The sequence below is a fragment of the Thermomyces lanuginosus genome (genome assembly GCF_041956635.1).
Source record: "Thermomyces lanuginosus strain ATCC 200065 unplaced genomic scaffold VTN49scaffold_22, whole genome shotgun sequence".
NCBI classification, from domain to species: Eukaryota; Fungi; Ascomycota; class Eurotiomycetes; order Eurotiales; family Trichocomaceae; genus Thermomyces; species Thermomyces lanuginosus.
The window spans coordinates 854,333-882,055 of record NW_027192356.1 but is presented as its reverse complement, the minus strand read 5'-3'; the positions used below and the strand labels follow the sequence as shown (position 1 = coordinate 882,055).

The 27,723-nt window shown below is 54.6% G+C and overlaps 12 protein-coding genes across 12 annotated transcripts; 7 read left to right on the top strand and 5 right to left on the bottom strand.

Annotated features, from left to right (window-relative positions):
* Positions 1-1,821: 1,821 nt before the first annotated feature.
* VTN49DRAFT_1261 (uncharacterized protein) lies at positions 1,822-4,208 on the bottom strand (the record flags this gene model as incomplete). Its single annotated transcript, XM_069408857.1, has 5 exons — positions 1,822-2,166; positions 2,219-2,313; positions 2,366-2,827; positions 2,885-4,013; positions 4,074-4,208. The coding sequence occupies 5 exons, from the start codon at positions 4,206-4,208 to the stop codon at positions 1,822-1,824; spliced, it is 2,166 nt and encodes a 721-aa protein (XP_069270301.1).
* A 1,081-nt stretch (positions 4,209-5,289) lies between these two features.
* Positions 5,290-5,670, bottom strand: VTN49DRAFT_1260 (uncharacterized protein; the record flags this gene model as incomplete). Its single annotated transcript, XM_069408856.1, has 4 exons — positions 5,290-5,382; positions 5,430-5,497; positions 5,547-5,584; positions 5,630-5,670. The coding sequence occupies 4 exons, from the start codon at positions 5,668-5,670 to the stop codon at positions 5,290-5,292; spliced, it is 240 nt and encodes a 79-aa protein (XP_069270300.1).
* A 313-nt stretch (positions 5,671-5,983) lies between these two features.
* Positions 5,984-8,433, top strand: VTN49DRAFT_1259 (uncharacterized protein; the record flags this gene model as incomplete). The annotated part of the gene is made up of 2 exons (XM_069408854.1): positions 5,984-6,582; positions 6,645-8,433. 2 exons carry the CDS (start codon positions 5,984-5,986, stop codon positions 8,431-8,433), a joined length of 2,388 nt encoding a protein of 795 aa, XP_069270299.1.
* A 2,583-nt stretch (positions 8,434-11,016) lies between these two features.
* Positions 11,017-13,505, top strand: VTN49DRAFT_1258 (uncharacterized protein; the record flags this gene model as incomplete). The annotated part of the gene is made up of 3 exons (XM_069408853.1): positions 11,017-11,233; positions 11,297-13,276; positions 13,345-13,505. The coding sequence occupies 3 exons, from the start codon at positions 11,017-11,019 to the stop codon at positions 13,503-13,505; spliced, it is 2,358 nt and encodes a 785-aa protein (XP_069270298.1).
* Positions 13,506-13,529: 24 nt separating this feature from the next.
* VTN49DRAFT_1257 (uncharacterized protein) lies at positions 13,530-13,757 on the top strand (the record flags this gene model as incomplete). The annotated part of the gene is made up of 1 exon (XM_069408852.1): positions 13,530-13,757. The coding sequence occupies one exon, from the start codon at positions 13,530-13,532 to the stop codon at positions 13,755-13,757; it is 228 nt and encodes a 75-aa protein (XP_069270297.1).
* A 901-nt stretch (positions 13,758-14,658) lies between these two features.
* Positions 14,659-15,728, top strand: VTN49DRAFT_1256 (uncharacterized protein; the record flags this gene model as incomplete). Its single annotated transcript, XM_069408851.1, has 3 exons — positions 14,659-14,909; positions 14,964-15,087; positions 15,138-15,728. The coding sequence occupies 3 exons, from the start codon at positions 14,659-14,661 to the stop codon at positions 15,726-15,728; spliced, it is 966 nt and encodes a 321-aa protein (XP_069270296.1).
* Positions 15,729-15,994: 266 nt separating this feature from the next.
* VTN49DRAFT_1255 (uncharacterized protein) lies at positions 15,995-16,931 on the top strand (the record flags this gene model as incomplete). Its single annotated transcript, XM_069408850.1, has 3 exons — positions 15,995-16,154; positions 16,265-16,376; positions 16,511-16,931. The coding sequence occupies 3 exons, from the start codon at positions 15,995-15,997 to the stop codon at positions 16,929-16,931; spliced, it is 693 nt and encodes a 230-aa protein (XP_069270295.1).
* A 134-nt stretch (positions 16,932-17,065) lies between these two features.
* Positions 17,066-17,799, bottom strand: VTN49DRAFT_1254 (uncharacterized protein; the record flags this gene model as incomplete). The annotated part of the gene is made up of 3 exons (XM_069408849.1): positions 17,066-17,281; positions 17,339-17,702; positions 17,756-17,799. 3 exons carry the CDS (start codon positions 17,797-17,799, stop codon positions 17,066-17,068), a joined length of 624 nt encoding a protein of 207 aa, XP_069270294.1.
* Positions 17,800-18,116: 317 nt separating this feature from the next.
* Positions 18,117-20,449, top strand: VTN49DRAFT_1253 (uncharacterized protein; the record flags this gene model as incomplete). Its single annotated transcript, XM_069408848.1, has 3 exons — positions 18,117-18,173; positions 18,225-18,470; positions 18,527-20,449. The coding sequence occupies 3 exons, from the start codon at positions 18,117-18,119 to the stop codon at positions 20,447-20,449; spliced, it is 2,226 nt and encodes a 741-aa protein (XP_069270293.1).
* A 168-nt stretch (positions 20,450-20,617) lies between these two features.
* Positions 20,618-22,936, bottom strand: VTN49DRAFT_1252 (uncharacterized protein; the record flags this gene model as incomplete). Its single annotated transcript, XM_069408847.1, has 1 exon — positions 20,618-22,936. The coding sequence occupies one exon, from the start codon at positions 22,934-22,936 to the stop codon at positions 20,618-20,620; it is 2,319 nt and encodes a 772-aa protein (XP_069270292.1).
* An 883-nt stretch (positions 22,937-23,819) lies between these two features.
* On the top strand, positions 23,820-26,672 carry VTN49DRAFT_1251 (uncharacterized protein; the record flags this gene model as incomplete). The annotated part of the gene is made up of 6 exons (XM_069408846.1): positions 23,820-24,162; positions 24,298-25,068; positions 25,121-25,300; positions 25,351-25,789; positions 25,842-26,062; positions 26,119-26,672. 6 exons carry the CDS (start codon positions 23,820-23,822, stop codon positions 26,670-26,672), a joined length of 2,508 nt encoding a protein of 835 aa, XP_069270291.1.
* A 369-nt stretch (positions 26,673-27,041) lies between these two features.
* VTN49DRAFT_1250 (uncharacterized protein) lies at positions 27,042-27,415 on the bottom strand (the record flags this gene model as incomplete). Its single annotated transcript, XM_069408845.1, has 2 exons — positions 27,042-27,134; positions 27,185-27,415. The coding sequence occupies 2 exons, from the start codon at positions 27,413-27,415 to the stop codon at positions 27,042-27,044; spliced, it is 324 nt and encodes a 107-aa protein (XP_069270290.1).
* Between the last annotated feature and the right edge of the window lie 308 nt (positions 27,416-27,723).

The window sequence follows — 27,723 nt, the reverse complement described above, 5'->3', positions numbered from 1 at the left end:
CTGAGCGAAAATCGAGAGGCCAGGTGAGGCCACTCGGAGGCGCGGATTTGAGATTGGGGATCGCAGTTGGGAGACGCTGATGATGGGGCTGTGGGCAGAGATTACGCTGAAAATTGAAAGAAACGCGCTGGGGGCGTGTTTGTTGGTATGAATCGGCGTACAGAAGCTGCAGTCTACGCGGTATGATTGGTGGCAGGGCTCTGTTCAAACCGTACTGGGTGTAACGGGCGTAATGGTATTTCCGAAGCAGCCGGCAGTCTTGGCGCCTCCGGTGCTGCCTCAGGCGAACTCCATGACGGCGACAGGACTTCAATCTCGGGACATTCAATGGCAAGACATGCATAATATTGCAGCGCCGAGTGATGTCCCTCTCTGGTTCTTTCGCCTTCCTGCAGAGGAAGCCGGGGAAACCGCAGCATTTTTTCGCAGCCTTTTGGCAGGTGCTCTGCTTCGAGTCATGGCATTTTCCCAGCTTGCACCTTTGGGCGCCTACTGAGCCAAGTCCCCTCTCCGCCGGCCAGTCAGGGCCCAAACTAATTTCCTTGGTGCGGACACTAGGCCTAATTAGAGCATGCTCGGGCCAATCACTCGTCGAGCCGGTGAGACTAAGGGCTGAGTTGCTAATATGCAGCAATTGCACCAGAAGAGCCGTGGACTGAGATTGATGAAAAATTACAGGTGTTGGGAAACGGCGTGCCAAACAGGAGTAATTTGGGGGCCTGGGGGGGAGCTGAGAAAGCTTGGACTCTCCGAGGAGTCATCGAGTTGATCAAAGCGTAAGTTACTCCTTACGAGCTGATTGCCCAGCTGGGAAACTGGATGACGTACTTACTGATGCACCCGAGCTGCACCTCGCGTTCAAAAGCTGTCGTGTGATGTGATCAGTCGGGGATCGACGTGGCATTCATGCCGCCAAGATGCAGCTCAGTAAAAAACTGCACACCAATTTGGTCCTAGGCAGCACTAAAAGGGGATTCCTGTATGCATGTTCGGCGTTAGCAGAGGCCGATGGTCGTTTAGTTCCGCTGGTCGGCGGTTGAGCTCGGATCAACCGGATGACCCAATTTCCTGCTGATGCGAGTGATCGGGACGAGAACCGGAGCTCTGAGGTACGAGTAGTACGGAGTACGAGTACGATACTTTTCAGGAGCAGAATATTCGAATTCCAAGGTGCCTGAGGAGTAAAAAGGAAGGAGAAAAAAGAAGAAAGAAACATGCAACAGCTGGGATTCGCTGGTGGTCACCCACCCAACTACTAACCAGCCGGCGTGCGGCTTAAGTACGGCTGAGCGGACGGGAAGCCCTGTTTTCCGCACCCTATGGTCGCATGTACTGGTTACATACCAGATCTCGAGATATATGCCCGTCCAGTTCCTCCTCTGTACAGATACAAAATCTTTGCTGTACTCCGGATCAATTTGGTAATGACACCACTGGATGAACTCCCAGGACTCGATATCACTGACCAATCTCTGCAGATTCTTAAGCGACTAATGGAGTAGTGTCGTTCACAGGTTGATCATGTGTTCGTCTGCGGCGGAGATGGCTGGTTCTTCGTGTCGACGATCCTGCCCATGCAAGTATATATCCCGGCGACTTCCGGCGCGGCTCGGTTGATCATTCAAACTTTGAAGGTGGGGGTTTCGAGTATGGCATGCAGTTAGTGGCATCGGCATGAGAGCACGTGTCCATGAACGAACCCGCAAACCATGAGAATTAGTAGTAGCATGTATATTATTGTTCCCGTGTTCATGTGTTGCAACTATATATATATCATCAACTCATTAGGATTATCTACATAGTATGCCGTCTATCAGATCATCATCGATGGCCTCGGCGACCACTACTCGGGCCAAAGGCATTCGGAACCTTCAATGTAGCGCCGTTCGTCATCCCCGCTATGCCCAGCATCGCCGCGGGGTCGCCGTTGCTCCGCATGTGCTTCTTCGGCTTCTCCGTCAATCGCGACCAAATCTCCATCATCCCCGCCCGCCGAGCAGGGAGCATGCTGTATTGCATGCTGTAGAGGATCCGGCGGTGAATGGGTGGTACGAAGCGGCCCGTCACCAAGCACAGGATAACGCTAGGGTTGAGGTAGTGCTTGCGCAGGCGGTGTGCCAATTGAAAGTATTGATCGAACATGGCACGGAGGGAGAGAGGAATAGACTGGCAAAGTGTCAGAATCGAACAAGAGCATATTTTCATTGTGGATACGTACGCCAAGGTATATGTACGACACCACTCTTGTTTCGGAATCATTAGCCCTCGGACTGGGCTTGATCCGCTCTTCGCGAAGCTCAAAGTAGATGCCACCTATGTTGAGATGTCAGTGCATGGACGGAAACCCAGGATAAGTCGTACATACCTGGCAGTCGCCTTGAATCTTTCACGCGTAGCATCAAGGCAAACAACGGGAAATGATTAAGAAATGCGAGACAGGTATCCAGAGACGCCTTGAGCGAAATGATCAACATGCGCGCAAAGGCAAATGCCAGGTAAAACACGGCGACCGTCGGCAGCAAGAAAAACAAAACGGTGAACAAAATCGTTCCAAGCAAGAGTTGGTCCAGGTCATAGTCACATGAATCGATTCGATTGCGCAGGACATTGCGCTTCTTTCCGCGGAAGAGGTGGAATAGGGAGATAATGATGCTGAGCTGCCAATTGAAGATCCGAGCGGACGCGATATAGAACGAGTAAATATGAACAGTTACGATAGAGACGAGATCGGAGAACAAGGCAATGGGCATACTGGCCCCGGCAAACCCTGAACACCCGACAACATAGATCACATGCGGCAGATATGGCTGTAGGCTGGCGATGCATGCTGAGACATGTAGCAGTTAGCCATTGCATATATAACGACGGGAGATCCTCATCTCACCAGCCCAATGCTCGATGACCCATAGAAACAGATCACCCAGAAAATCTGCGAGCTCATTGTTGAGTTTCAACCCGGCAGGCCACCCCATCAGCCAGGAAATCGTGCGTTGCAGGCCCTCAATGGTCCATTCGCTGATGACGTGGTTGATCTGATCAGCCACCCAGTGGGCATTGTCGATGATGTACGATCCGAGCGCGATACCAATGATCACATCATTAGCGACCAGCCAGAGAGAATTATAAAATCGGATATAGTCCGGATGGCTCGTCGTGATGCTCTCCCAGCTATCCTTTCTTCGTCGCAGCTTGATGTACTGAATAGGCCAGTAGCAGAACTGCTGTAGACGAATATCGACCTGCTGTGCGGTTGCCGAGATGTCCTTCAACGCTGCCGCATCGGGACGGGCGCGCCACTCGACAAAGCGTAGGACAATCTCGGCCACGGCACGATGGCAAACTAGGCCGACAATGAAGCATCTCGTAATCACGGGCCATGCCCACTCCCAAAAGACATAAGCAATTCCGAGGGCGAAGAAACCCCATGCTGTCGTTGCAGATTCCACCACGCGTTCGCTGACGCTCAAGGCTCTTTTCGGCCGCGTTCCGATCAATTTGCTGTTCTTCTCGATGAGGCTGCTGAGCTCAAGAGAACAGTTGATTTGATTCAGAATCACTGGAAGAGCCAGCTCCTTACTCGTTGGCACGTGCCGCAAGACGGTGTGATATTTCAGCTTTTCGACCAATTTCCGAGACCTCTCCTTCTCCTTCTCTTCCTCTGCGTCGATGCCGAAGGCGTCATCCCGGTCCGAGCTGACGTGTTTATCCTCAAGGGCCAACGAAATCGGCTCCAGGGACATGTACTGCATGCGCTTTGGTTGCGGCCGATCAAACATGATGAGCTGGACAGAAATGTTGGTTTCTGGAGGACAGTATATCTGGGGGGTCTTGTACGATGGACTCGTCATTACAATGAGGTGCGCGGCATTGAACGACGTCGGAGGCTCCGAGGGGTTGGTTGACCCCAAGACATGCAGGGTCCCCTTCCCACATAGTGCCACGATATCGGCAATCGGGTGAGGACTATCTCGGAATAAAATACCAGTTCGAAGGGCATGTTCGACTTGCCTTGGCTGAGACACTCAAAGTTAACGCTGTTGTCCACACTGTCATGGCGGATCTCTACCACACACCTCAACATGCTCCAACACGGTCAACACAAACAAATCGAAATCCGAGTTGCGCCATCCGATAATCACGCCAGGTGACGTCGAACGCGGCAAGTCGTTTGGCCAGAACACTCGCAATAACCCATCTCCATAGAGCATGTTGACATTCCCCTTTCTCCTACTCCGCCGGGCCGCTAGAACGAACCCCGGCGGCGCAATTCCTCACGCGCAGACAGACCCTGGTTAACGACTCGAGGATGGGCGGCGATTTCCTTGCTCGCGAGGACGTTCAACGGAATTATGAGGAGGAAGAAGAACACGGACAACAAGACGAAGCCCTTGGCGGTACGCGCGACGACACCGTGGTTCCACGCAAAGATAGCCAATTCGTATAGCCTGGTGACAAGATCCCACCGCGCGGTGGTGTACCCGGCTATGAAGATTCCAAGCGTGAGGACCGAAAAGGGATGCATTCAGAATTGTCGGACGAGCGTCTTGAGAGCAATCAGGCGTTGTTATCGAGAATCACCGAGCAGAAAATACGCAGATCGTAGACGCATTCTAGGGTCTGAGACGCCGCGACACAGCGCGCACTACCTTGCCAGGGACAGCTTGAAACTGCGACTGGAGAAGCAGACGAACCGGCGACTGCCCTTCACAACATGTCGAATATGGAGCTTGGAGGTGGAGTGTTCTAGATGTGAAGCGTTGCTCCCAACAGCCTTGGCATAATTGGCATTCGGCGATCTGGAAAAAATAGAAACGTCACGGGCTGGGCGTTAAGTTAATGCCTTTTTGGGGAGGTACGGGGAAAGCGGAATAACCATTTTCCGGTCATACTTCAGGAACGGGGAATGATCTTTGGAGACGTAGCAGCCTCATCGAACTGGAATGTCCATATTGAAGGGGTAAGATTTTGATTATATTCAGCATGCAAATGACACCATCAAACACTATCTACCAGATTTGAGTTGTATGAAACCAATTGCATGCCAAATGTCTAGTGGGCAGGCATTTGCCCAAGGCAACTACCGCCTATAGTATCAACAACGTTTGTGGAATGGCCGGACGGGAGCTTTGGAACCAGCCGAGAATACTCTACGGCTGTGTGTTTTATGATAGTAATATTCGATCAAGAATATCACTCTAAACGGCTTGTGGGAGGCGCTCCGCTCCGGTACGCTGATGGGAGAATGCTCATTTTCTCGGAGAGGGGATGTGCTTCGAGCTGGATTCGAATCTACGGTCTCTTCAAATGCTCTGCATCACTCTCTTTGCTGCTCTGTTTCGCTTCCTCGAGCATGGTATCGATGCCTCGCTCCTTGAGCGCTTTCTGCAAGCCGGTCAGTACTGGAACGGACACCAGGAGCTTGTCCATACCGTCAGGCATTTGTTGTATTCCGTGAACAAAGCGCCGCACTCATCATCGGTAATGCCTCGCAGGTATTCTGCGCAAATCAGCATCCTGCACGACAGTCGAAGTAATGGCGGACATACTCTCGCTGTACCATTTCAGAAAGCATGTGTCATATTTCCTAGGTCAGGTTAGTTATGCACAGGTAGTCAAAGGACTACCATACTCTTTGATATTGTTGCATTCTGGTGCTAGTGAGGCAGACATGGCGAAGAGTCGTAGGAGCACTTAAATCTTGCACTTCGTTGAGAGCAGCTCAGATCAAACTTTCCATCGTTCAGGTTAGGTTATCAGTCTATCAGAAGCTTCCCCGACTCACCGCCGGGATTACTTTTATCCGCCGAAATTTTGCCGGTCAATTTGTGAACCTCTGCACCATGTCGTCGTCTCGTTGACACTGTGAGAGCATCATTCTGCTCAGTTCTTTGCGATGTGCCTCTAAATTGGCCATATCGGCTCAAGGTTGCCATCGCTCAACCTTACTTCTTGGATTTCCCCTGACGGGGAACAATCTCGCACCATGGAAAGCATTGCGACAAATTTCTCCTCGTTCTACGAGAACCTGGCTACGAAGGTTGCCCGAACAGTTCGAATCGAAGGCAGCATATCGTCGGAAGATGTAAATTTTCATCGCAGTTCAAGTGCCGAATTCTCCGAATCTCTCGATGAACAGAGCGAACGTCTACTCGCTCTTTCGTCGTCGCTGATCAAAGTTGCTGCAGAAGCCGAACCCGGCGACAAGAGGAGAAAAAAAGGGGTGCCAGATCTGAAGAATATAGAAGACGTGGAATACCATTGGAGCAGGATCGTGGATGTGATTGATAACTTGCTCGAAAAGGCCGACACATGTCTAGATGAGTTTACGGGTATCATCAAGAAATTGGATCCCGCGCAACAGGCGCAGGCGCGAGAGGCCGCCAGTCGTAGGGAGCCGAGAAATTTCCCAACGATATATGACTATGGGCCATCCAAGATTCCGAAGCCACAATTGCAGTTTGAACGCGTGCCGGATGCGCGTGATGTGTCTCCCTTCCGCCCACTCCTCAAGTCCAAACCGCATGCGATTGTTCCGCTGGAACAGTCTTTACAGATGGTGCAATCAGATTCGCAACCAGCATAGTATGCTTTTCCTTCAGGTACTTGCCTATGATCAGCTCAGAACTGACATTTGCCTCTGATAGTTACCCTAATCCATACGAAGCCGAAATTCGCGCCGCTGGTTATCCGTCGTCGGTCTACGCTACTGCCCCTCCGGTTCCTCCCCAACCCTTTGAATCCACCAAGGCCGTTTGGGTCGATACTTTGGAAGGCGTTTCGGAGATGCTAGCGGAACTCAGAAAAGCTAAAGAGATCGCCGTTGATCTGGAGCATCACGACGTGCATTCCTACCACGGACTGGTATCATTGATGCAGATCAGCACCCGCGACAAGGACTGGGTGATCGATACACTTCAACCGTGGAGGGAGGAATTGCAACAATTGAACGAGGTCTTTGCTGATCCGTCCATCCTCAAGGTGTTCCATGGCTCTTCCATGGATATCATTTGGCTGCAACGGGATCTGGGTCTGTATATTGTCGGGTTGTTCGACACCTATCATGCTGCGGCCGCGTTGGAGTATCCAAAACGAAGCCTGAAGTATCTCCTGGCCAAGTTCGCCAACTTCCAGGCGGACAAACAGTATCAGATGGCCGACTGGCGGCTCCGGCCGTTGACGGAAGAGATGTTCAACTATGCCCGCGCAGATACACATTTCCTGTTGCATGTCTACGACCATCTTCGGAATCAACTCCTGGAGAAGTCCCAAAACTTGATCGATTACGTGCTGGAGCACTCGAAGGCGGAAGCTCTCCAGCGCTACGAGCGTCCCGTTTACGATGCGGAGACGGGACAAGGCTCCGGGGGATGGTATGACCTCTTGGCTCGCAGCCCGGTCGCGTTTAGCCGGGAGCAATTCGCCGTGTTCCGGGCTGTCCACCAGTGGCGGGATGAGGTGGCACGGGCCGAGGACGAGGGCGTCCAATGCGTGTTCCCTAAGCACTTTTTGTTCAAGCTGGCTATGACCATGCCCCTGGACAAGCACACGCTGTTCAAGACGCTCTCTCCGATGACGCCGATAGCCCGCAGCCGCGCCGACAGTCTTCTGGCGGTAATCAAGGCGGCCAAGATTGCTGGTGCCAACGGGCCGGAACTGCACGAGGTGATCAAGCCTCCCAAGCGGTTCGAGGCGGTTGCCGCTCCGCCCACTGTGCCTACTACACCCGACGTGGAAGAGACGGGCATCGAACAGCCAAGGGTTGTTGCTTCCGCGCTTCGGGCGGACTCTTCCCAGTTCTGGGGCGGCGCCTTGGAGCAAGAATCTGCGTCGTTTGTGCCGCCGAGCACCGCCCTCGCTGCGACGCAGGAGGCGATCCGCCTATCACTGCCCATCCCTCCAATGCCGTCTACCATCGTTGAAGTCCGTGAGAAGCTGGCACCAGCTCCCGCGGCGACCGCAACGCCGGCTGAGTCGACCCCTCCATCTCCTCCTGCCAATCCGGTCTTCACGGTGAAGGAGGTGGCCGCTCGACGGAAGCGGAAAGCCCCCGTCGAGGCGCCGCCGGCGTCGTCTTCGTCAACATCATCATCCGCGTCCTCGGCGTCCTCATCGGACGCGGATGACGATGACGAGGAGGCGGCTGACTCGTCGGTGGAATCCTCCGTGAAGGAGCAGTCTCCCAAAAAGACACGCACAGAGGCGAAGCGGCCATCTCAAGGGGAGAAGAAAAATAAGAATACGCAGGATACGACGCCGTTCGACTACAATTCGGCTCCGTCGGTACTCCATGCGCCAAAGCCGGCCGCGGAGTCTACGGCAGCGTCCTCCACGCGAAAGCCGTTCAACCCGTACGGCAAGTCGCTGGAGGCGCCGAGCGGCGTGCGCAAACCGCGGGCGGAGACGGCCGGGCGGTCCTACACCTTTCGACGGTAGACTCATGGAGGGATTGGCCATTGGAATTATTGTTTTACTGTATGCAACTGTATGATAGATGTGGAGGATGAATCGGATAAGCGATACCCTGACGCACGAAATAAGCTCGCTTAGACTCCGTGCTCGTACCCATCCTGACCAATTTTTACGTGCATGATCGTCAGTCCATTCTTGATCAAAAAGAGATCCCAGCACGAATATCCTTGCTCCGTGCTCTCCATGGCCCCGGCCGTGCGCTTCGGGAAGGTAAAAAGGCACGGACGACGGACTTCGTCCCTCTCGAGTGGGCCATTATGGGCCCTTCAATCCGGCCAGATCCAGCAGACCCTCTGGCATGGCAGGGGCATAGGAAAAAAAAAAAGAGGGGTCATGTGATCCATCAGCCCTTATCAAAATGCGGCCTTGGTTTGCCCTGGAATTCCGTTGTGCAAGGGAAAGAACGAGCAGATGATCATTCCTTTCCTTCGCCAGAGTTTTCAACGCAGTCTACTACGAGTACGAAATGCAAATAGTTAGGTTAATAATAATCAATAAATCTGTAATATGGAATTGCCTGCCGAGGCACTCCCACACTTGGTGTGTAGATACGAACAAGAGCGGGAGACGGGGACGAGAAGAAAACCTGATTGTCATTGTGGGGAGGAGATGCAACCCCCCCGTCTGCAAGTCACAATTTAGGTCCAGCATGGCAGGATAGTATGTATTCTCTGCACAAATCTGCAGGGGCACGTTTTATTGTTCGCCGTCAGCTCATGTGCTCATTTTCTTTCCATTTTTATGCTGACGATGACTCCCGAATGCCCTAAACTTTGGCTGCCCGAGCCAAAAATCCTACCGGTTCGCCCAGGGTTTCCAAAATCCGGAGTAATCAGGTACCTGTTCGGTTCTGTACTCGCACTTACTAATGGAATCTGGAGTGCAGCGTCTGGGGCACGAAAAAAAAACTCCGAGGACACTCAACGCACCGAGCCAAGACGATCGGTGGCGCGGATCGGGTTGAACTTAGATCGTCTCCTGACTCTCCTGAGAGGGCAGGTTTGTCTTTAGTTTCTACTAGTTTGCTGGCGATGAGCTAATTAGGGAGACTAGTACAATAGTCCCTGTCGGTACCTCGGCGAGGAATGTCTGATCAGGCATCGCGTGTCCATCGTAGATTATCTCTGGACAATTAAGGCGAGGATCTAAAGTCAGTACTCCGGGCGTACGGAGATTTCATGACAAATTCTGGAGAGACCAGCCCAAGCCAGTAGGAGTGGTAGGATTCCTGTATTCCTCATCCAGGGGGATATTGGACAACTCAGTTATTGAGGCTGGAGAATGGAGATAACGGTCTTATGTCAGCCCCCGAAAGGGACGCAGAGACTCGGCAGGCGCGCTTCCCCTTGCATATTGCCACGAATTGGGGGGAGCCAATCAGCGAGAGGGAGGATGCCGCGCAGGCGATCGACGCCTGTTTCAAGACAGCGCATGTCGCATGGCGGTCGGGATGACATTCCAGACGCCATGGCACATCCAAGCAGAGCATGAGAGACTAGTAGATTCTGCGTCATTTTACGGTGAGAGAATGCGAGCACGAACTACCCCGCGCTTTGGATGCGTCACTCCTGCTCCTGATGCTGAAATCTGATCGGCTGACCGAGCCCGGTTTGGCCCCGGATGGGTCGTAGTCAGGGACCAAACCTTCTGGGCCAATCAGCGTCGCCAGGGGCGCCCACCCGCCAAACTCAGACTAGCGAGCGCGAACCCTCACCCAACGGGAATAGACTGGGACCCGTTTAGGGGCAGGCACCCCCCCTAAAAGAGGGCCTGGGCGAGTGCAGGACTCTCGCGTGGTTGGTGCCTTTGACCGCAGGCTGAAACCCCAAAAAGGCCCAAACCTCCCCAAAACGGGGCCGCGATTTTCACAACTCCTGGTCCCTTTTCTTTCGCTTCTAACCCCTCTTTTGGCTTTTCGTTCTCCTTTTCCGGTCTTGCAAAAACGAGAGCAAAAAAATAGAAAAAAAAAAAAAAAATTTCTGCGGAAAAATAAGGAAGAGAAAAAAAAGCAAAGAAAAATTCCAGACTGAACAAAAGCACACGCCTCCCTCTTCCACCCCCCCCCCCGTCTCCCCCGGTCCAACTCCCCAACGCTCTTTTCAGCCTCCTATCCGCCTCCCTTTGGCGCCCATTGCCCGCGTCACGAACATTCGGGCCCAATTGGCGCCCAGCGACGAATGCGACGAGGAAGATTGATGGAATCGACGAATTGAAGAATTAACGGTCGGCGGTTCAGGAACGAGAGTGAACCATTGACCAATCATCCGGCGACTTTCTACCATTCTGCGACCGGGCTCAACCGCTGCTGGCCCGTTGCGCAGTGCATCGGAAGCGCGGTAGTTTGAACGGGAACATCCGAGAAACGGGCGGTAACGGTCAGAAAACAACACAAACAATCAGTCGGAGCTTTCTCTTTTTTTTTCTTCATCGAGCCGACGGGCTCTTATCGACCGTTTGCTAGATCGATCGCCGTGGTGTTCGGGTGATTGAGGCCCCTGGTGACCGTTCACCCACTCTTCGTGCGGTGTCATTGATCGGCTGGCCCCAATGTCCGTCGCGACCATGCTGCAGCCGGCGTCGCGGGCGTCGCGCGCCTCGACGTCATCTTCGTCATCCTACCAGCCGGTTACTCGTCAGAACACCATGTCCTCCCACGCCGATACGCGGTCCATCCGCCAGTCCAAGCGCATCTCGGTTACGGCGCTGTACATGTCCATGTCCTCCAGGGACAAGGACCTGGAGATTTCTGATGAACTTGCGAAAGGTAAGTTCGATGAGTGAGGTTCTTCCCGGAGACGGTGACGATGCTGACGGTGGGAACCGTCAGCCCAAAAATACCTCCGGGAACTCAAGAGCCGGATCTCGGCCCAGTCCAAGAAGAACTTCGTGCTGGAAAAGGATGTCCGTTATCTCGATTCGCGAATAGCCTTGTTGATTCAGAATCGGATGGCGCTGGAGGAACAGCACGAGGTCGCCAGCCACCTCGAGGAGAGTGCTGATCCCCAGGAAGGCTACTTCCCCGATGACCAGAAGACCCAACGCTATGGCAACTTGCTCTTCCTGCTGCAGTCGGAACCCAAGCACATTGCCCATCTCTGCCGCCTCGTGTCGATGGCGGAGATCGATTCACTGCTGCAGACCGTCATGTTCACCATCTACGGGAACCAATACGAGAGCCGAGAGGAACACCTCCTGCTGACCATGTTCCAGTCCGTGCTCACGTACCAGTTCGATAACACCCCCGAGTATTCTTCGCTGCTGCGCCAAAACACCCCCGTGTCGCGCATGATGACCACCTACACCCGCCGCGGTCCCGGCCAGTCGTACTTGAAGACGATCCTGGCCAGCAAGATCAACGACCTCGTCAAATTGCATGACGTTGATCTCGAGATCAATCCGTTGAAAGTGTATGAAAGCATGGTCAAGCAGATCGAAGAGGACACCGGGTCGCTACCCGAGGATCTGCCCAAGTCCGTCACGGCCGAAGTCGCGGCCGAGAACAAGCAGGTGCAGGCAATCATCGAGCCGCGCCTGAAGATGCTGAGCGACATCGCCAATTCCTTCTTGACTACCATCATCGAGGGCCTGGAAGAGGTGCCCTACGGCATCCGGTGGATCTGCAAGCAGATTCGGAGCTTGTCCCGTCGCAAGTATCCTGATGCCCAGGATCAGACCATCTGCACTTTGATCGGCGGTTTCTTCTTCCTGCGCTTCATCAACCCCGCCATCGTGACGCCGCGGTCGTACATGCTGATCGACGAGACGCCGTCGGAGAAGCCACGCCGGACGCTGACGCTGATTGCGAAGATGCTGCAGAATCTGGCCAACAAGCCGTCCTACAGTAAGGAACCGTACATGGCCAAGCTGCAGCCGTTCATCCACGAGAACAAGGATCGCGTCAACAAGTTCATGCTGGACCTGTGCGAGGTGCAGGACTTCTACGAGAGCCTGGAGATGGACAACTACGTGGCCCTGACCAAGCGCGATCTGGAGCTCCAGATCACGCTGAACGAGGTCTATGCCACCCATGCCCTCTTGGAGAAGCACCGGGACGCATTGGCGGCATCTGACCCGCAGTCCCGCCTGATCACGCTGCTTGATGAGCTCGGCCCGGCGCCCCCGCAGGTCCCGCGCAAGGAAAACCGCACGATCACGCTACCGCTGTTCAGCAAGTGGGAGACCACAGTAGATGATTTGACCGCGGCCATGGACATCACGCAGGAGGAAGTCTACTTCATGGAAGCCAAGTCCACCTTTGTGCAGATCATCCGTGCGCTGCCGCAGAATTCGTCGGTCCTGCGCCGGCCGCTGCGCCTCGATCGCATTGCCGAGGCGGCTGCGACTCTCCGAAACGATGCAGTCATGGTCCGCAAGGGCATCCGGGCCATGGAGCTGCTGAACCAGCTGCAGGAAGTCGGCCTCCTGGACCGTGCGGACGACTACAGTCTGCTGCGTGACGAGATTGAGCAGGAGCTGGTGCATCTTGGCTCGCTCAAGGAGCGCGTGTTAGAGGAGACCAGACAGCTTGAGGAGGTCTACAAGACCATCCGCGACCATAACGACTACCTCGTGAGCCAGCTGGAGACGTACAAGTCGTACCTGCAGAACGTGCGTAGCCAGTCCGAAGGCAAGCAGCGCAAGCAGCAGAAGAATCAGGAGCTTGGCCCGTACAAGTTTACGCATCAGCAGCTGGAGAAGGAGGGAGTTATCAAGAAGAGCAATGTGCCGGAGAACCGGCGAGCCAACATTTACTTTATGTTCAAGAGTCCTCTTCCGGGTACTTTTGTCATCAGTCTTCACTACAAAGGTGGGTTTTTTTTTTTTTTTTTCCCGTTTCCTTGACGAGCTTATGGCTAATTGTGACCGGAGCTGCAGGCCGCGCTCGAGGACTGTTGGAGCTGGATCTCAAGCTGGATGACCTGTTGGAAATGCAAAAAGATAACCAGGAGGACCTCGACCTCGAGTACGTTCAGTTCAACGTGTCCAAGGTCCTTGCCCTCCTCAACAAACGCTTTGCCCGGAAGAAGGGCTGGTAATCGGCGACCGTGGGGTTTCCCTACATGCCGATTGTGTGTGACGACCCGATGGCGCTTTGTCGCCGCATCTCGATTCCATGGACACATAATGCCGGCTTTGGATGGCCACGATACCCACCCCCCGTGTTGGAGTTGACCGCATGCGTTCATATATGTTGTTGGCGCTATGAATTTGTTCGTACATACCCCTGTCGATTTGCACATTTGCTTTCAGCGCATTGTATCCCTGGTGTTTGTCCCCTGCAACTATGATGCCGTCTGTGTATTTGCTCGTGTATTGGCTATGGAGATATGGATTCAGGCATTGCTATCACCCTCCGCTGGATCGGAACGGTTGTTTTGTCACTTCAGGATTACGATTGTCTTGTTCCTTTCTTGGTTGTTATTGTAATACTAGTTGTCACGAATAATTAATCGATATCCACCATGTCCACTCCAAGTCTTACGCACTTGTACTCCGTACTCCATATCCAAGGGGAATATGTAACTCAGGTTACCATGTTATTATATTTCATCGTCCATCGACCTCCGTATAACTCTATGTGTTGCAAATCGCTGTCCCGACTCCTAAATGCATCATTTGAAAACGATCCCAAAGAAAACCCGCAGAAATCGAGCGTCATTGCGTCCGTAAACCTGGAAAAGACCCCAGGCTGATTGGGAGGCGAGTGCCATTGAGTTGTCCGGAATTCGCCACGAGTCGGTCAGCGGGTTTTTAGTACGTGTTGGCAGCAAAGACCAAGACTTTGGGATAGCCCCCCGATAAATACTAGAGTCGATCAGAGAAGGATTGTCATCCTCCACGCACAAAATTCAAACTCATCGGTTCTCTTTCCGGGCCGATTGACTTGCATCTGTAGACTCTCCGCTCTTCTGCTTGTTCCCCGAACCATCCCAGGCTTTGGGGGGTTAGGCTCTTCGTTTTCCCTCCCTCTCTCTCTCCCCCCTTCCCCCCCCGCCGTGCGCGCTCTCCACCCCTCTCTCTCCCTTAGTCCCTTGTGTCGGTGCTTTTCCTTACCGCCCTGTCGTCGATCACAGGTGGCTTCCTTTTGCCCAGCTTTGTTGGAAAATTTTTCTTTTTGAATCCGGCGATCAATTGAATTGAAGTCGACAGCAAAGTGTTGCTGTCGACTACCTGGGTGCCCGCTTCATTATGGCTGAAGAGAACAATGCTCCTAAGCTCGACCCTCCCTTCGATCCTAAGTATGACGACTACGATTACCCGACTACCGCTCCCGAGGCGAAGCCCGGCCATCCCGGCCACACGGATGCCGAGCAGAATGCAAAGGTATACCAGCTGCGCATGATGCTCGAGGCGGAGGGTTACACGGAGCGTCTGGACACGTTGACACTTCTGCGGTTCCTGCGGGCGCGGAAATTTGACGTTGAGGCGGCCAAGATCATGTATGTTGCTTTTCGGAATATGAAATTACAGGGGTTGAATGCTGATGAGGCCAGGTTCATCGAGTGCGAGAAATGGCGCAAGGAATTCAAGACGGACGAGATTGCCCAGACGTTCGAGTACACCGAGAAGCCGCAGGTTTTTGAGTACTATCCGCAATATTACCATAAAACGGACAAGGTAGGACATTCCGAGAGCCAAGTGAAGGCCCATAGCTAATGGATATATAGGACGGCCGACCCGTCTACATTGAAAAACTGGGCAACATCGACCTGAACGCCATGTACAAGATCACGACGAGCGAGCGGATGTTGCAGAACCTGGTGTACGAATACGAAAAGATGTCGGACCCGAGGCTGCCGGCGTGCTCGCGGAAAGCGGGCAAGCTGCTCGAGACGTCGTGTACGATCCTGGACCTCAAGGGCGTTGGCATCACCAACGTGCCATCGGTGTACGGGTACCTGCGACAGGCGTCGGCCATCTCGCAAAACTACTACCCGGAGCGGCTGGGCAAGCTGTTCCTGATCAACGCGCCGTGGGGGTTCAGCAGCGTTTTCAGCGTTGTCAAGGGATTCCTTGACCCGGTGACGGTCGAGAAGATCAAGGTGCTGGGCTCCAACTACCAGGCTGAGCTGCTGGCGCAGGTGCCGGCGGAGAATCTGCCCAAGGAGTTTGGCGGTACTTGCGAGTGCGAGGGAGGGTGCCAGTTTAGTGATGCCGGCCCGTGGCAGGAACCAGAGTGGGCGCGGCCGCCCAAGTGGGCGAGAAAGAAGGAGGCGGAGCAGACTGCTGCTGCTGCTGCTCCATCGGCATCAGAATAAGTTGCTCTTCAGGAAAGATTTCTCTGAGCTACTGTGATTCCTCCAACTGGGACATAGCCATATGATGTAAAGGGGTGATCACTTATAGAGTCATAGCATCGACGAAGGAGTCGGGATCGTCGGGATGGAGTAGTGGATGGCGGTTAGAATATGACCGTCTTACTTTGGTTTTCCTTTCTTTTCTTGTCTTTAGAATAACTATTTTAAATTCTTAATTTTTTCCCTGCCGTTTCATCTTCAAACTACTAGTTATTCTCTAGAAAAAAATGTCCGGCCACCATCACCACCACGGCGGCCACGGCCACGGCCACGGTCACTGTCATGCCGGCGATGGCCATGACCATGACCATTCAAATGACATCACCCCTGCCCTGCAGACGCTGCTCTACTCGCAGATCCAATTTGACCAAATTACGACCCTGAACGGTACACACACAACCCCGCCATGACTCTTCTGACGGCATGCTGCATCTCTCCAGCTCGAGAAATACATTTTAATGAGTGCTTTTTTTTTTTTTTTTACTAACGATAAGCAGAATCCGAACCTCGCTCCGGCAGAGCCATCGTGCAAAAGACCTGGGCGGAACGTCTGAATGAACAGCCGGAGTTGGTCAGCGATGCCGATGAACAGTTGCTCATTTATATTCCGTGCGTATCCCCTTTGATGATTCCCGGCATGCGCTACCTTCATCGTTCTGTAGCTGTTTTTTTACCCCGCCCCCGCCATACCGACCTCCCAAATTTACACATTCAGCTAGTACTGACAGGTAGAAATGAAACAGCTTCGCCGGCCAAGTCAAACTCCACTCGCTCCTAATCTACACTGCTCCAACACGTGCGGCGCCCAAGACCATCAAGCTCTTCAAGAACCGCGCCGACCTGGACTTTCCAACCGCCTCGGACCTCTCCCCGACACAGACCCTCGAGGTTCCCGAGCCAGTGCCCGGCAGCGATGTGTTCGAGCTTCCTCTGAGCCGTGCGTCGTGGAATGCAACGACATCGATCACATTGTTCGTTGAGGATAATTGGAGTGGCGGGGAGGAGGAGGAGACGCGGATCGGGTATTTAGGCTTCAAGGGTTCGTTTATGGCTTTGAGTCGGGAGCCCGTTAGCGTGCTGTATGAAGCGGCGGCGAATCCGAGTGACCATGTTGCCATTCAGGGGATTTCCGGCGAGACAAGGAATATCATGCCCGGGCAGTGAGGATCCTTTTCGTTATGATGAAGAAGTCATAATGATCATGAGCTATGATTCATGACAATAGAGATCTAGAAAAAGGATACAGTAAACCACCAACGCCTGTTCTCTCCGTAAAAAAAAAGCAAAAAAAAGAAAGGTTAAGATGCTAGCATGGCAGCTCGTTCTCGTGCTCTCGCTTTTGCCCGTTCCTTGCGCTTTTGCTCCTTTTCTTCCTCGGTTGGCTCTGGAAGTGCTGAGTCCGGAACATCCGGGAGTTGCTCGCCACGGACTTCTCGCTCCAAATTCTCGAGCTCATCCTCGACCTCGTCTTCATCCTGGTTGGACATTTGCCCGGCGAGCATCCGGCTAATCTCCTACGCAACAGTCAGCACCAACTCTCCCAGACCCCTAGATCTGTTGTTGGAACATACCTCCTGATAAGCCCTCGCCTCCTCCGTCTCTCCCATCAGCTTCTCCACGGCTTCCAGCCCGCCCATCTCCCGATGAATCTCCTGTAGCACCTTCGTCCCCTGCTGCAAGCCAAACAGTACATCCTTTTGGACCAGCGCAAACTCAACCTGCGAGGTCAACTGCTCTAGCTGCGCCAGCTGTTCGTCCGTCTTGGCCAGGAGGGATTCCTGGTACTTCTTGCGGCGCAGCGCGAGCAGCGCCCGACGGCGGTCATTGCGAGCCAGGCATTCTTTGGCGATCTCCGTCTCTCGCGTCGTGAGCACAGTAATCTTCTTCTGGTATTGGTGGAGTTTGTCGCGTTGATTCTTGAGGTCTAGAATGGCTCTAAATTCTGGTCAACTATATTGTTCTGTTTTGTCGTTCCGTGTTTCCCATACTTGTCCTGAGGAGTGATCTTGCGGCTGCTCTGAGCATTGCCCATTGTTTTGACATGGTGTGGCTTCGCGCGCTGTTCAGTTGCTACCTGGTGACGCGCTCCGTTCTAATGCGCGCCCCTAACCGTGAATATACTCCGCTAGGTCATTTCCAGACATCAAACTGTCTGGAGATAACCTACGAAAGGTGTTTGGATGCGTATCAGTCGGACTGGGCAAACCTGACTAGTGCAAATACGGTATGTGCGTACTTTCTTATCTCTCGGATTTACAATTTCTCCGGTTATCCGCCGATGCTCCAAAATTTCCCAGTTGAGCAAGGAAAAACGATCGTCGACCTGAGTCCCAAGGGCTGCCCTGCGCCATGGCGATCAAAAACCGTAGCGGCCGGCCCACATTGAGCCAGGGCCTGGATCGCGAAGTATGCCTTAACTCCCTGAACGAACAAGTTGCCAGTGGCTTACTCGAATAGGTCTACCAAATCGTGCGCAAGATCGCCGATGAACAGCCAGAAGGTAGCCGGGTGCGCCTAACGACGTACATGGTCTACGACACGATCAAACGGTCCAATTCGAGTCTGAACCGCAAGCCGAAGAAGCTGCTCGAGGATAGTATCGAACGGGTTTTGGAAGTATTCCAGAGTGATGTGCTTGATGCAGAGTCCGATTCAGTGAATGGGGACTATGAGGGGCTGGAGGATACGCAGCAGGAGCAAGTAGTATGTTTTCTCTTTTCCTTTCTGCAAAGGAGGATATTCAAGCTAATTTCGAGGAGTCGAATGGTTTGAATAAAAGTATCGTCAGCGCATGGAACATCCCCAAGGCATCGTTTGCGACGCAGAAGCAGACAACAAGCTCGAGCTCCTCCGCACCGGCAAAACGCACCCAAAATGCAGAAGGATCATCCGAGAGGAAACGACGCAAGGCGCATCACATCGACCATTCACCGCCGACCCACGTCAGTCTGGCGGATTTGGGTGGTATGGATGATGTCCTCCAGGAGCTGGGTGACCTATTGATTTTGCCCATGACGCGGCCGCAAATATACACCTCGTCCAAGGTGCAGCCGCCGCGCGGAGTGCTATTACACGGGCCTCCCGGCTGCGGAAAGACGATGGTGGCGAATGCGTTCGCAGCAGACTTGGGGGTTCCCTTTATCTCGATATCAGCGCCGTCGATCGTGTCTGGAATGTCGGGCGAGTCGGAGAAGGCGCTGCGAGAGCATTTTGAAGAGGCGAAAAAGGTGGCACCGTGTCTGGTGTTCATTGACGAGATCGATGCTATTACACCGAAACGCGAAAGTGCTCAGCGCGAGATGGAGAAGCGCATCGTCGCGCAATTACTAACATGCATGGACGACCTTGCACTGGAAAAGACGGACGGCAAGCCCGTGATTGTACTGGCGGCGACCAACCGGCCGGATAGTCTGGACCCGGCGCTGCGGCGCGGCGGGCGGTTCGACAAGGAGATTAACATGACGGTTCCGTCCGAACCAGTGCGCGAACAGATCCTGCGGGTGTTGACTCGCAAGATGCAGCTGGCGGACGACATTGACTTCAAAACTTTGGCCAAGCGAACCGCGGGGTTTGTCGGCGCGGACTTGAACGATCTGGTGTCGACGGCCGGGTCGGCTGCGATCAAGCGGTACTTGGAGCTCCTCCGGAAGAACACGGGCGATGCTATGGACACTAGTGAAGAAGGTCAGGAGGAGGACGAGGAGGATCCCGACCTCAGCCCCAAAGTGAAGGAACTCCGACGGCTCATCAAGCACGCGCGGGAGGCGCCCATCGGCGACGAGGCCGATCCCGTTCTAGTCTCCAACGCGGATTTCTTCTCCGCGCTCCCCAAGATCCAACCTTCTTCCAAACGAGAAGGCTTCGCAACGATCCCAGACACAACATGGGCCGATGTCGGTGCCCTCGAGGACGTCCGCGAGGAGCTCACAACCGCCATCGTCGAACCCATCCGCAACCCCGAAGTGTACGCCCGAGTGGGCATCACCGCCCCGACCGGCGTTCTCCTCTGGGGTCCCCCCGGCTGCGGCAAGACCCTCCTCGCCAAGGCCGTCGCGAACGAGTCCCGCGCCAACTTCATCAGCGTCAAGGGACCCGAACTCCTCAACAAGTACGTCGGCGAGTCCGAGCGCGCCGTCCGACAAGTCTTTGTCCGCGCGCGCTCGTCCGTCCCCTGCGTCATCTTCTTCGACGAGCTCGACGCATTGGTGCCCCGACGCGACGACGCCTTATCCGACGCCTCCGCCCGCGTCGTCAACACCTTACTCACCGAACTCGACGGCCTGGGCCCCAGCCGCGAAGGCATCTACGTCATCGCCGCTACCAACCGTCCGGATATCATCGATCCGGCAATGCTTCGCCCCGGCCGTCTCGAAACCTTACTCTTCGTCGGCCTCCCCGGCCCCGCAGAACGAGTCAAGATTCTGCATACGTTGATCACCCGTCGCAAAGTCCCCGTGGAGTTTGGCGAGGAAGAGCTGCGGCAACTGGCGGAGAGTTGTGAAGGGTTCAGTGGGGCGGATTTGGGGAGTTTGCTGCGTAGGGCCGGTTATGCGGCGATTAAGAGGAAGGATTCGATTCGCTTGGAGGATTTGGTTGCGGCAAAGGAGTTTGTTCGGCCGAGTGTCACGGATTTGAAAAAGTATGAGAGGTTGAGGAGGGATTGGGGGAGTGGGCAGGTTTAATAAATAGGTACATATTCTAACTAGAGTGTATATACTCCGTATATAGGTAGTTTTTTTTTTTTTCTCTTGATGAATGTCATGAATTGGATCATGCAAACCATTCTATCAATTGTAGGTAAACACACGCACACACACACCAACGCCCGGGAATACATGGAAAATACAGCTTTACATCCACAACCGACATGTTCCATCCGCGCCGGCACTCACACACCATGGCTGTGCTGGATGCCAGTCGACGTCCAGCACGCCCAGCTCGCCCGACACCTTGTGTCCGCGGAGCACCTTGAGCGGAACAATGTTCGCATTGCTGAGCATATCCCCCGTGACGCTGCCGTGGAAGACCTGCAGCGAACCGTCGTCGCTGGCGTCCGCGAACAGCGGGTAACGACCCGGGTTCGGGTGGAACCGCACCGCGCGGATCGCCTTGCGGTGGTACCGCAGCGTCTTGTACGGCCGCGTCGACAGATCCAGGTCGTGCCACAGCAGCCGCCGGTCGTACGAGCCAACGATGAGGTTGTCGCCGCCGGCCGTCGTCGCGGACGTCGGGTGCACGTCGAACGACGAGATCCAGCGGGCGCCAGGCTGCAAGATTTTCGTGAGGAGTTGTCGCGAGAGATCGTACGCGCGGATCGTCCGTTGATTGGCAACGAAAAGGATCGGTTTCGATGGGTGGAAGTGCGCGGCTTGCGGTGGGCCACCGCCCTTGAGCCGCCGTCGGAACGGATATTGCGTCAGGTGCTTCGACAGCGTGTGGATCGCGACCGCCGCAGATGCCGGCGTCGAGGACCCCGGGCAGACCGTGACGAAATAATCGCCTCGCCGGTGCCAGGAAATGGTCTTGGCCACGTAGCGCAGCGGGATGACTGCATACACACCGGCCTCGCCAAGCCTGCTCGGTGGCCGGATCCATTGTGGCGGCGCCGTCTTGTTGTTTGCCTCGTCTGGCTTGGGTTTCGGTTTGCTCGCCGCATACCCCCAACCGGCGTCTACCAGCTCGATGCTTGCCTTCTCCAGCGCCGGATCCACGATCGGTGGAATGCACAAGTAGATCTCGTCGCCGGCCGCCGCGGTCAGCACAAAGGCTTCGCGGCCCGGCCGCCATCGAACCACGTTGACCGGATCTTCCTCGCTGAGCTTCACACTCCACACCTGACGACCCGTGAGAAGTTCCCACACGCGGACCGTCCCATCGTCGCCGCCGCTCGCCAGCCACAGCCCCGACGGATCGACCGCCACGGTCCGCACCCGGCCCTGATGGCCGCGGAACAGTGTTGCGCACGCCGTAGGGAACGGCTTGAGCTCGTCCGGGCTTGGTAGTTTGGGTAGCAGGCTCTCCGGGTCGATGTTGAGCTTGCTTCTTCGAACGCGAGGTGCCAGGTACAGATCCAAACACCGCTCGAATCGTTCCTTGACAAAGTTCTCGTAGCCAGGCACCTTGCGAAGTGCACCGTAATCTGTCGGCAAAAATTCCTTCTCGCGATCCTCCTCCGGAGTCTCCTCCCAGGCTTTCTTCTCTTTCTTGCTTGGAAGGTACTCCGGCGGCGGATGGTAGCTCTCCTCGAAGCCAGGCGGAGGCAGCTTGGGCGCCGGGGCATGCATGGGGTGGTCTTTTCTCGGCGTCTCCTCGGCCCACAAGTCGTACTTGGCAACGCCCTCGTCCTCCTCTTCCTCCGCTGGCGGCTTGTACGGCACAATCCGGCCTTCTCGAATTGCACGGACAATCTTCATGATGCGCTTGGCCTCGTGCTTCGAGGGCACAAACCGTCGCTTGGGCTCGGGCGCAGCGCTGAGCGGCATGATCTCTTGCTTGCTGGTGAACCACTCGACCATGGGCTCGTACGGATCATATCCCTCTTCGGGGATCTCGTTCATCTGGACCTTGCGCAGTAGCTCCAGCTCATCTTGGCTCAGCTCCAGCGGCTTGCCCGTCGAGGGATCTGTCAACCCTGTATATCCCTTGGGAATCTCGATGCTATCCAACAGAGCATCCAGCGCCTCTCCCTTGGCCGGGCGCATGATTTTCCGACCGTTGATGTCGTATCCAATGTGTGGGTATGCATCGTAGTAGGACAATGGAATGTTGCCGATGGTGTTTGCGTGTTCGTCTGGCTCTGAGTACTCGGAATTGTCGTCTGGGTTGATTTCGTCGTACACATAGCGTTCGTTCCCATTGGCGTCTTTCTCGATGCGATAGTTGGGCTTGTCATCCTCGTCACTCTCGTCATTCTCTGCAGTATCCTTCTCCCGTTTGTCATCTTCCACGTCTGACGGTATCTCGTCGCTATCCAGGTCGTCCTCTTCGTCATACTCGTCCTCGCTGAAACCGGCCTCTAGCTCGATTTCGGACTCGCTCCCGTCGTCCCCATCGGAGAGGCCGCCGTTCAGGTTGTCGGTGTTCAATTCGTCTCCCGACACTGTGCCGACATCCTCGTCGGCATCGCGGGTCACCGCTTTGCGCTTCTTTGACCCTTTTCTTTGCTCCATCGCTGCTCGCGGCTCAATTGGCCCTTCACCTGCCTTTTCTTAGTCTCGATCTACTTTTTTTTTTTCTTTGTCGCTGGGATCGGCGTCCCGTGACTCACCGCCTTCCCGATATAAAACACAAGCTCTCGGCCCCGCCCTCTCGTCCAAGGCAGGGACGACTGAGCCAGCCCAGACCCAGCAGCTTTCCTCATTGCTTGCCTACTGCCAAATCTTTCCATCCGAATTGCCGCCCTCCTTCCTTCCTGCTGTTGCATTTTTCGCTCCTCCCCTTTTCTGCTTTCAGAATCCTCCGCGCTTTCCTTCTCCGCACTCCCAGCAGCTTCCTTCCCTGTGTGGCTCACGAGTCACGGGACCAGGTTCTGGCCAGCCATCGTCCGCCCGAGCTATTCCCAGTTCAGAATCCAGTAAGGCCTCTTCTTCGGCCGCGTTCTTTGCTCATCTCTCGTCTTCGCCCACCTCAGCCCACACTCTCCCTCGCTCTCTCCTCCGGTTCTCTCTCCTTTCTCCTTGCTGACTCATCTCTTGTTGCTTGCCGCTTTCATCGCCTTCGTCGCCGCCTCTTGTGGAAAAAGAAAAAAAAAAAAAAAGAAAGAAAAAAAAAAAGCCTCCTTGCAGTCCCGTAATGTATGACCAGCCCTGTCGAACACCCATATCTAGGCTTTTGCTCTTCCTCCGCAGAGCTTTATTTCTGCGGCAGCTTCAGCATCTCAGTCCTATCGACCCAGCAACGGTGCTGACCACCCTAATCTTCTCTAGCCAGAGCAGTGCTTGGTCCTATTTCTCCCTTCCCTCGCTAGCGAACTTCGCGAAGGAAAAATTTCTCCGAATTCGCCGCGCCTTGCCCTTGTTTTGTAGATGAAGCGCGCCAGAATCCGCCGTACCTATGACAGCGACGCCTCCAGATGAAGCGATCCACATCCGCGGAGAGACCTTGACTCCCGAGAGTCCGCGGCCGCTTCACCCCCAGGAGCCATCGAGCATCCCGGTGCTGGAGAATCAAATGGATCCGGTCTTCAACGACACGGCCACGTACGAAAAGCCGAAACTCATGCAGGACAATCCTACCTCCCAGACCGACGATGAATCCCCGTATGAACCGTATGCCGAGATCCCCCCTCCGCCCGTCGATGGCAATCATGGGCAACCCTCAGTTAGTGGAATGGATAATGTTGCCCCCCCACTGGGGAATCCCTTGAGTCCATCGCAGGGCAAAGAAACAACAACAGGTAGTTCCCGTCTCCATCCGGAACCCGAACAAACCAGAGTCTCCGTCTCGAATACATCTCCGCCAGCGGAGTCTATTATTTTTGATGCCAAATCTTCTTCGTTAAGCAAACTTCCTCTAACCTCTTTGTCTCCAGATGATGCCCGTGTCCCTCCCCCCATAGATCAGCCCGCCCATGCTCAATATACCCAGCAAGGAGCCGTCTCCCATCAGATGTCTTCTGCTGGATCCAGCGAGGCGCAGGCGCCAGCTCCTACAGCTCCCTCCGGGTCGGAGAATAGAAATGCAGTGGCCCAGGGAGGTGTTGACTTTCAGAGCCTTCTCTCCCAGTTAGCACAACCGGCGTCCAACGCGTCGTCCGGAACTGTCCCTACGTCATCTTCTGAGCATACTCTCCCCCATCAATCTACCTCTGATACCTCTATACAAAATGCCGCTGGGCTCCCTCCCCGGCCCCCAACCCAGGAACAGCCCAATGCGGATAATCTCCAAGCCTACCACCCCCATCCTAATCAGAACCCCAGCCCATCTAGCACTGCCCCATATGCGCCTCCAGCAGATAATAACCATGTGAGCCCTGAGCCGGGCTCCAGTGCCCCCGTTCCCGGAGCTCCTGGTGCCCCCCCAGGCAGCACCTCAACCGCGAACGGCCTACCCCCGCCTCCTGGCGCCTCCTTCCAACAGCCGCAGCAACAGCAGCAATCCCAGCCGGATGCCTCGCCGCAGGGGAAACATCAAGGTATCAGGACGGAATGGCATGGTGGGAAGCAGCTGGTCGTGGGGGACGTAGAGCCGCCTTGGCCGCCCGAGATCCAAAAGAAGTACGACGAATTTCTCCGTGAGGAGCGCATTCACGTCACAGAAGGGCACTGGGATCGCTTTCCGCAGGGATCGAGACTTTTTGTCGGTTCGTACACACAGACCTTTGGATGATGAACCTGCTTTCTGACATTGGCCAGGAAACCTTCCGACGGAGCGAGTAACCAAGCGAGATCTCTTCCACGTTTTCCACAAGTATGGAACGATTACACAGATCTCCATCAAGCAGGCATACGGCTTCATCCAATTTACGGATGCCAATGCATGCCGTCAAGCCTTGCAAGAGGAGCAGGGAGGGGTCATCCGGGGCCGCAAAATCCGTAAGTATTGCGTTCGTACACCTCTCGAATCGTTCGCTGACGGCTTCCAGACTTGGAAATTTCCAAGCCACAGAGGAATTCGCGGTCTGGTCAGTCTTCTGCAGAGCAGTCCCGCACCTCCAACCAGAGACGGTCGAGGTCACCGGAGTACACCCGTGGGGGACCCGGAGGAGCGCGCTCCAACCGGCCACCTCCATTCAGCGACTTCCGGGACGAGCCTGGCTCTCGTCGCCGGGATGATTATCGGCCCCCACGGTCTCCTTCTCCTCGTGGTCCTCGCGGCCGTGATGGTTATCGATCCCGCGATCGCACACCTGAACGGTATGATCGTAGGGACAGGCGGAGGTCCCGGTCCCCGTATGGCCGAGACCGGCGGTATAGAAGCCCAAGTCCTCGGGGAAGAAGCTACGATGCTGAACCAGATCATTTCTCACGTCGCAGCAGGGATCCACCTAAGGTGCAAATTATCGCTGCTGATGATGTGGACAGGTAAGTCACGTTGCCTGCGGTTAAGGTGCTCTCCTGACTTTGACTTTTCTAGGAATTATGTTTATCACGTAGAAAAGGCATACAAGGCTGAAGGTGTTCGGACTGATGCCCTGATTGTAAACGCAAGGACTCCCATGTTACCGGCCGTCCAGCGTTTTATCGATGACGGGGCAGCCATGGTGGTCACGATTACCCGAAACCAACCGTATGCCAACACTGTCAATGTTGCCTTGCCAGATCCTGTTCCTGGGTCGAGTAAAGTTGGCGTCAAGGGTGAGTTTGATGCCCCTGGATAATCAATCACAGAGCTAATCTCATTGATGTTTTAGAATACAACGATATTAAGCTGGATGTTGCAATCGGAATGACTCCTGGTCGTCAACCTGGGCGGATGGGCGCAGCTCCACCGCCATATCAACCTCCTGGATACCCTCTTCCGAGTCAATTTCCTCTCCCACAGGTGCAGCCGCAGATGCCTACTGCGCTGCCCAATCAGAATCCACTTGCGAGCCTGATTTCGAGCCTCGATGGTCCGTCACTGCAGCAGCTGCTGAACGCCCTTCAGCAGGCTCAAGCGCCGCAGGCGGCCCAAGCTCAACCCCAGCAGCCCTTCTCACAGATGCCGACGACCAACCCGGTTGACCTGGCCAGCCTTCTTAGCAACCTTAATCGCATGCAGAATCCGGCACCACCAGCACAGAGCGCTCCGCAGCTTCAATCGTTTGGCGTTCCGGTGGCTTCCAATCCCCCGACTTCTACGGATCCGAATATGATCGCACTCTTGGCCAAGGCTCTATCTGCCCGGCAACCGACTATGCCGAATCAGCCAGCTAATCCTCAGTTACGGAATATTGTTGATCAACTGGCGAAGTGGAAGCAATGAAGCAACTGTTGCACGGGAATTTGCATTTTCGTCTTTGCTTTGTTTCAGCGATGTTTAGCCTGTCTCCGACATTTTACGTTGCTATGTGCTCTTTATGCGGTAATTCATCTTGGGAGTGGGCATGGCGAAACGGGATTTAGCAGCACGCACAAATTTGCTTTGGCGAGTCCGGTCTTTTCTGATGTGGTTGCTTGCTGAGCATGCGCAGGGAGATAGAACATATTATCCCGTTGAGTGGTGAAAGATGTATGTACATGTACATGAAATCTCCTAGGCCTCAGCTATGATACAACTATGAAAATCCAATCATGAACCCGTAACTCCATTGCACCAGAATCAGAGAATCCGCCATGACATGCGAGACATGCCTTATTTCCCCTGTGCTTCTTGTTCCTTCTTTATCCGCTCGATCGTCTTGTCCCGGTTATATTCCATGACTCGTTTCTCTTTGAAATACTTGACCTAGACATGGATTAGCATGAGTCCCGAGTTAGGATGTGATCTGGACCGACCCATGTCTTGGAACACGCCGACTCAAACTCGGCAATCTCCTTCCCGCATTTCCGCCGCGCCTCAGCATCGTTTTTCACAGCGTCAAGGATGTCATGGCGGTCCAGGCATGCAAAGAAGACATCCCGGGCGTTGTAGCATTGCTCGCGCGAGGACCGGTCGGGAGCGATTTGGCCGCCATCGGAGGCCTTTTTGGAGGAGGATCCGGAGCCAAAGAAGGGAATCCAGCCCATTGTATCGTTCTTTAACCGAGGACTGCGAGCTGTTCACCGTTCTTTCTAGAGGTGGTTGAGATATGGAAGTTTTGAGCTTTTGCAGTGAGCTCATTCCGCGGGTCGGGCTTGGCAATGGATCATCGGAACCGCCGAACCGGTGGAACTGTTACAAGGATTCCATCCGACCTAGCTCGGCTGGTTTGTTTGCTTGTGCCCATGTTTTTTTTTTTTTATTAGAACCCGACCCTTTTGCGAGAGTCGCGGGAACTTCAACGGTCTCGATCTGAACTACAGCAGATGGTGATCCAGATATTGCTGCCTGGGGT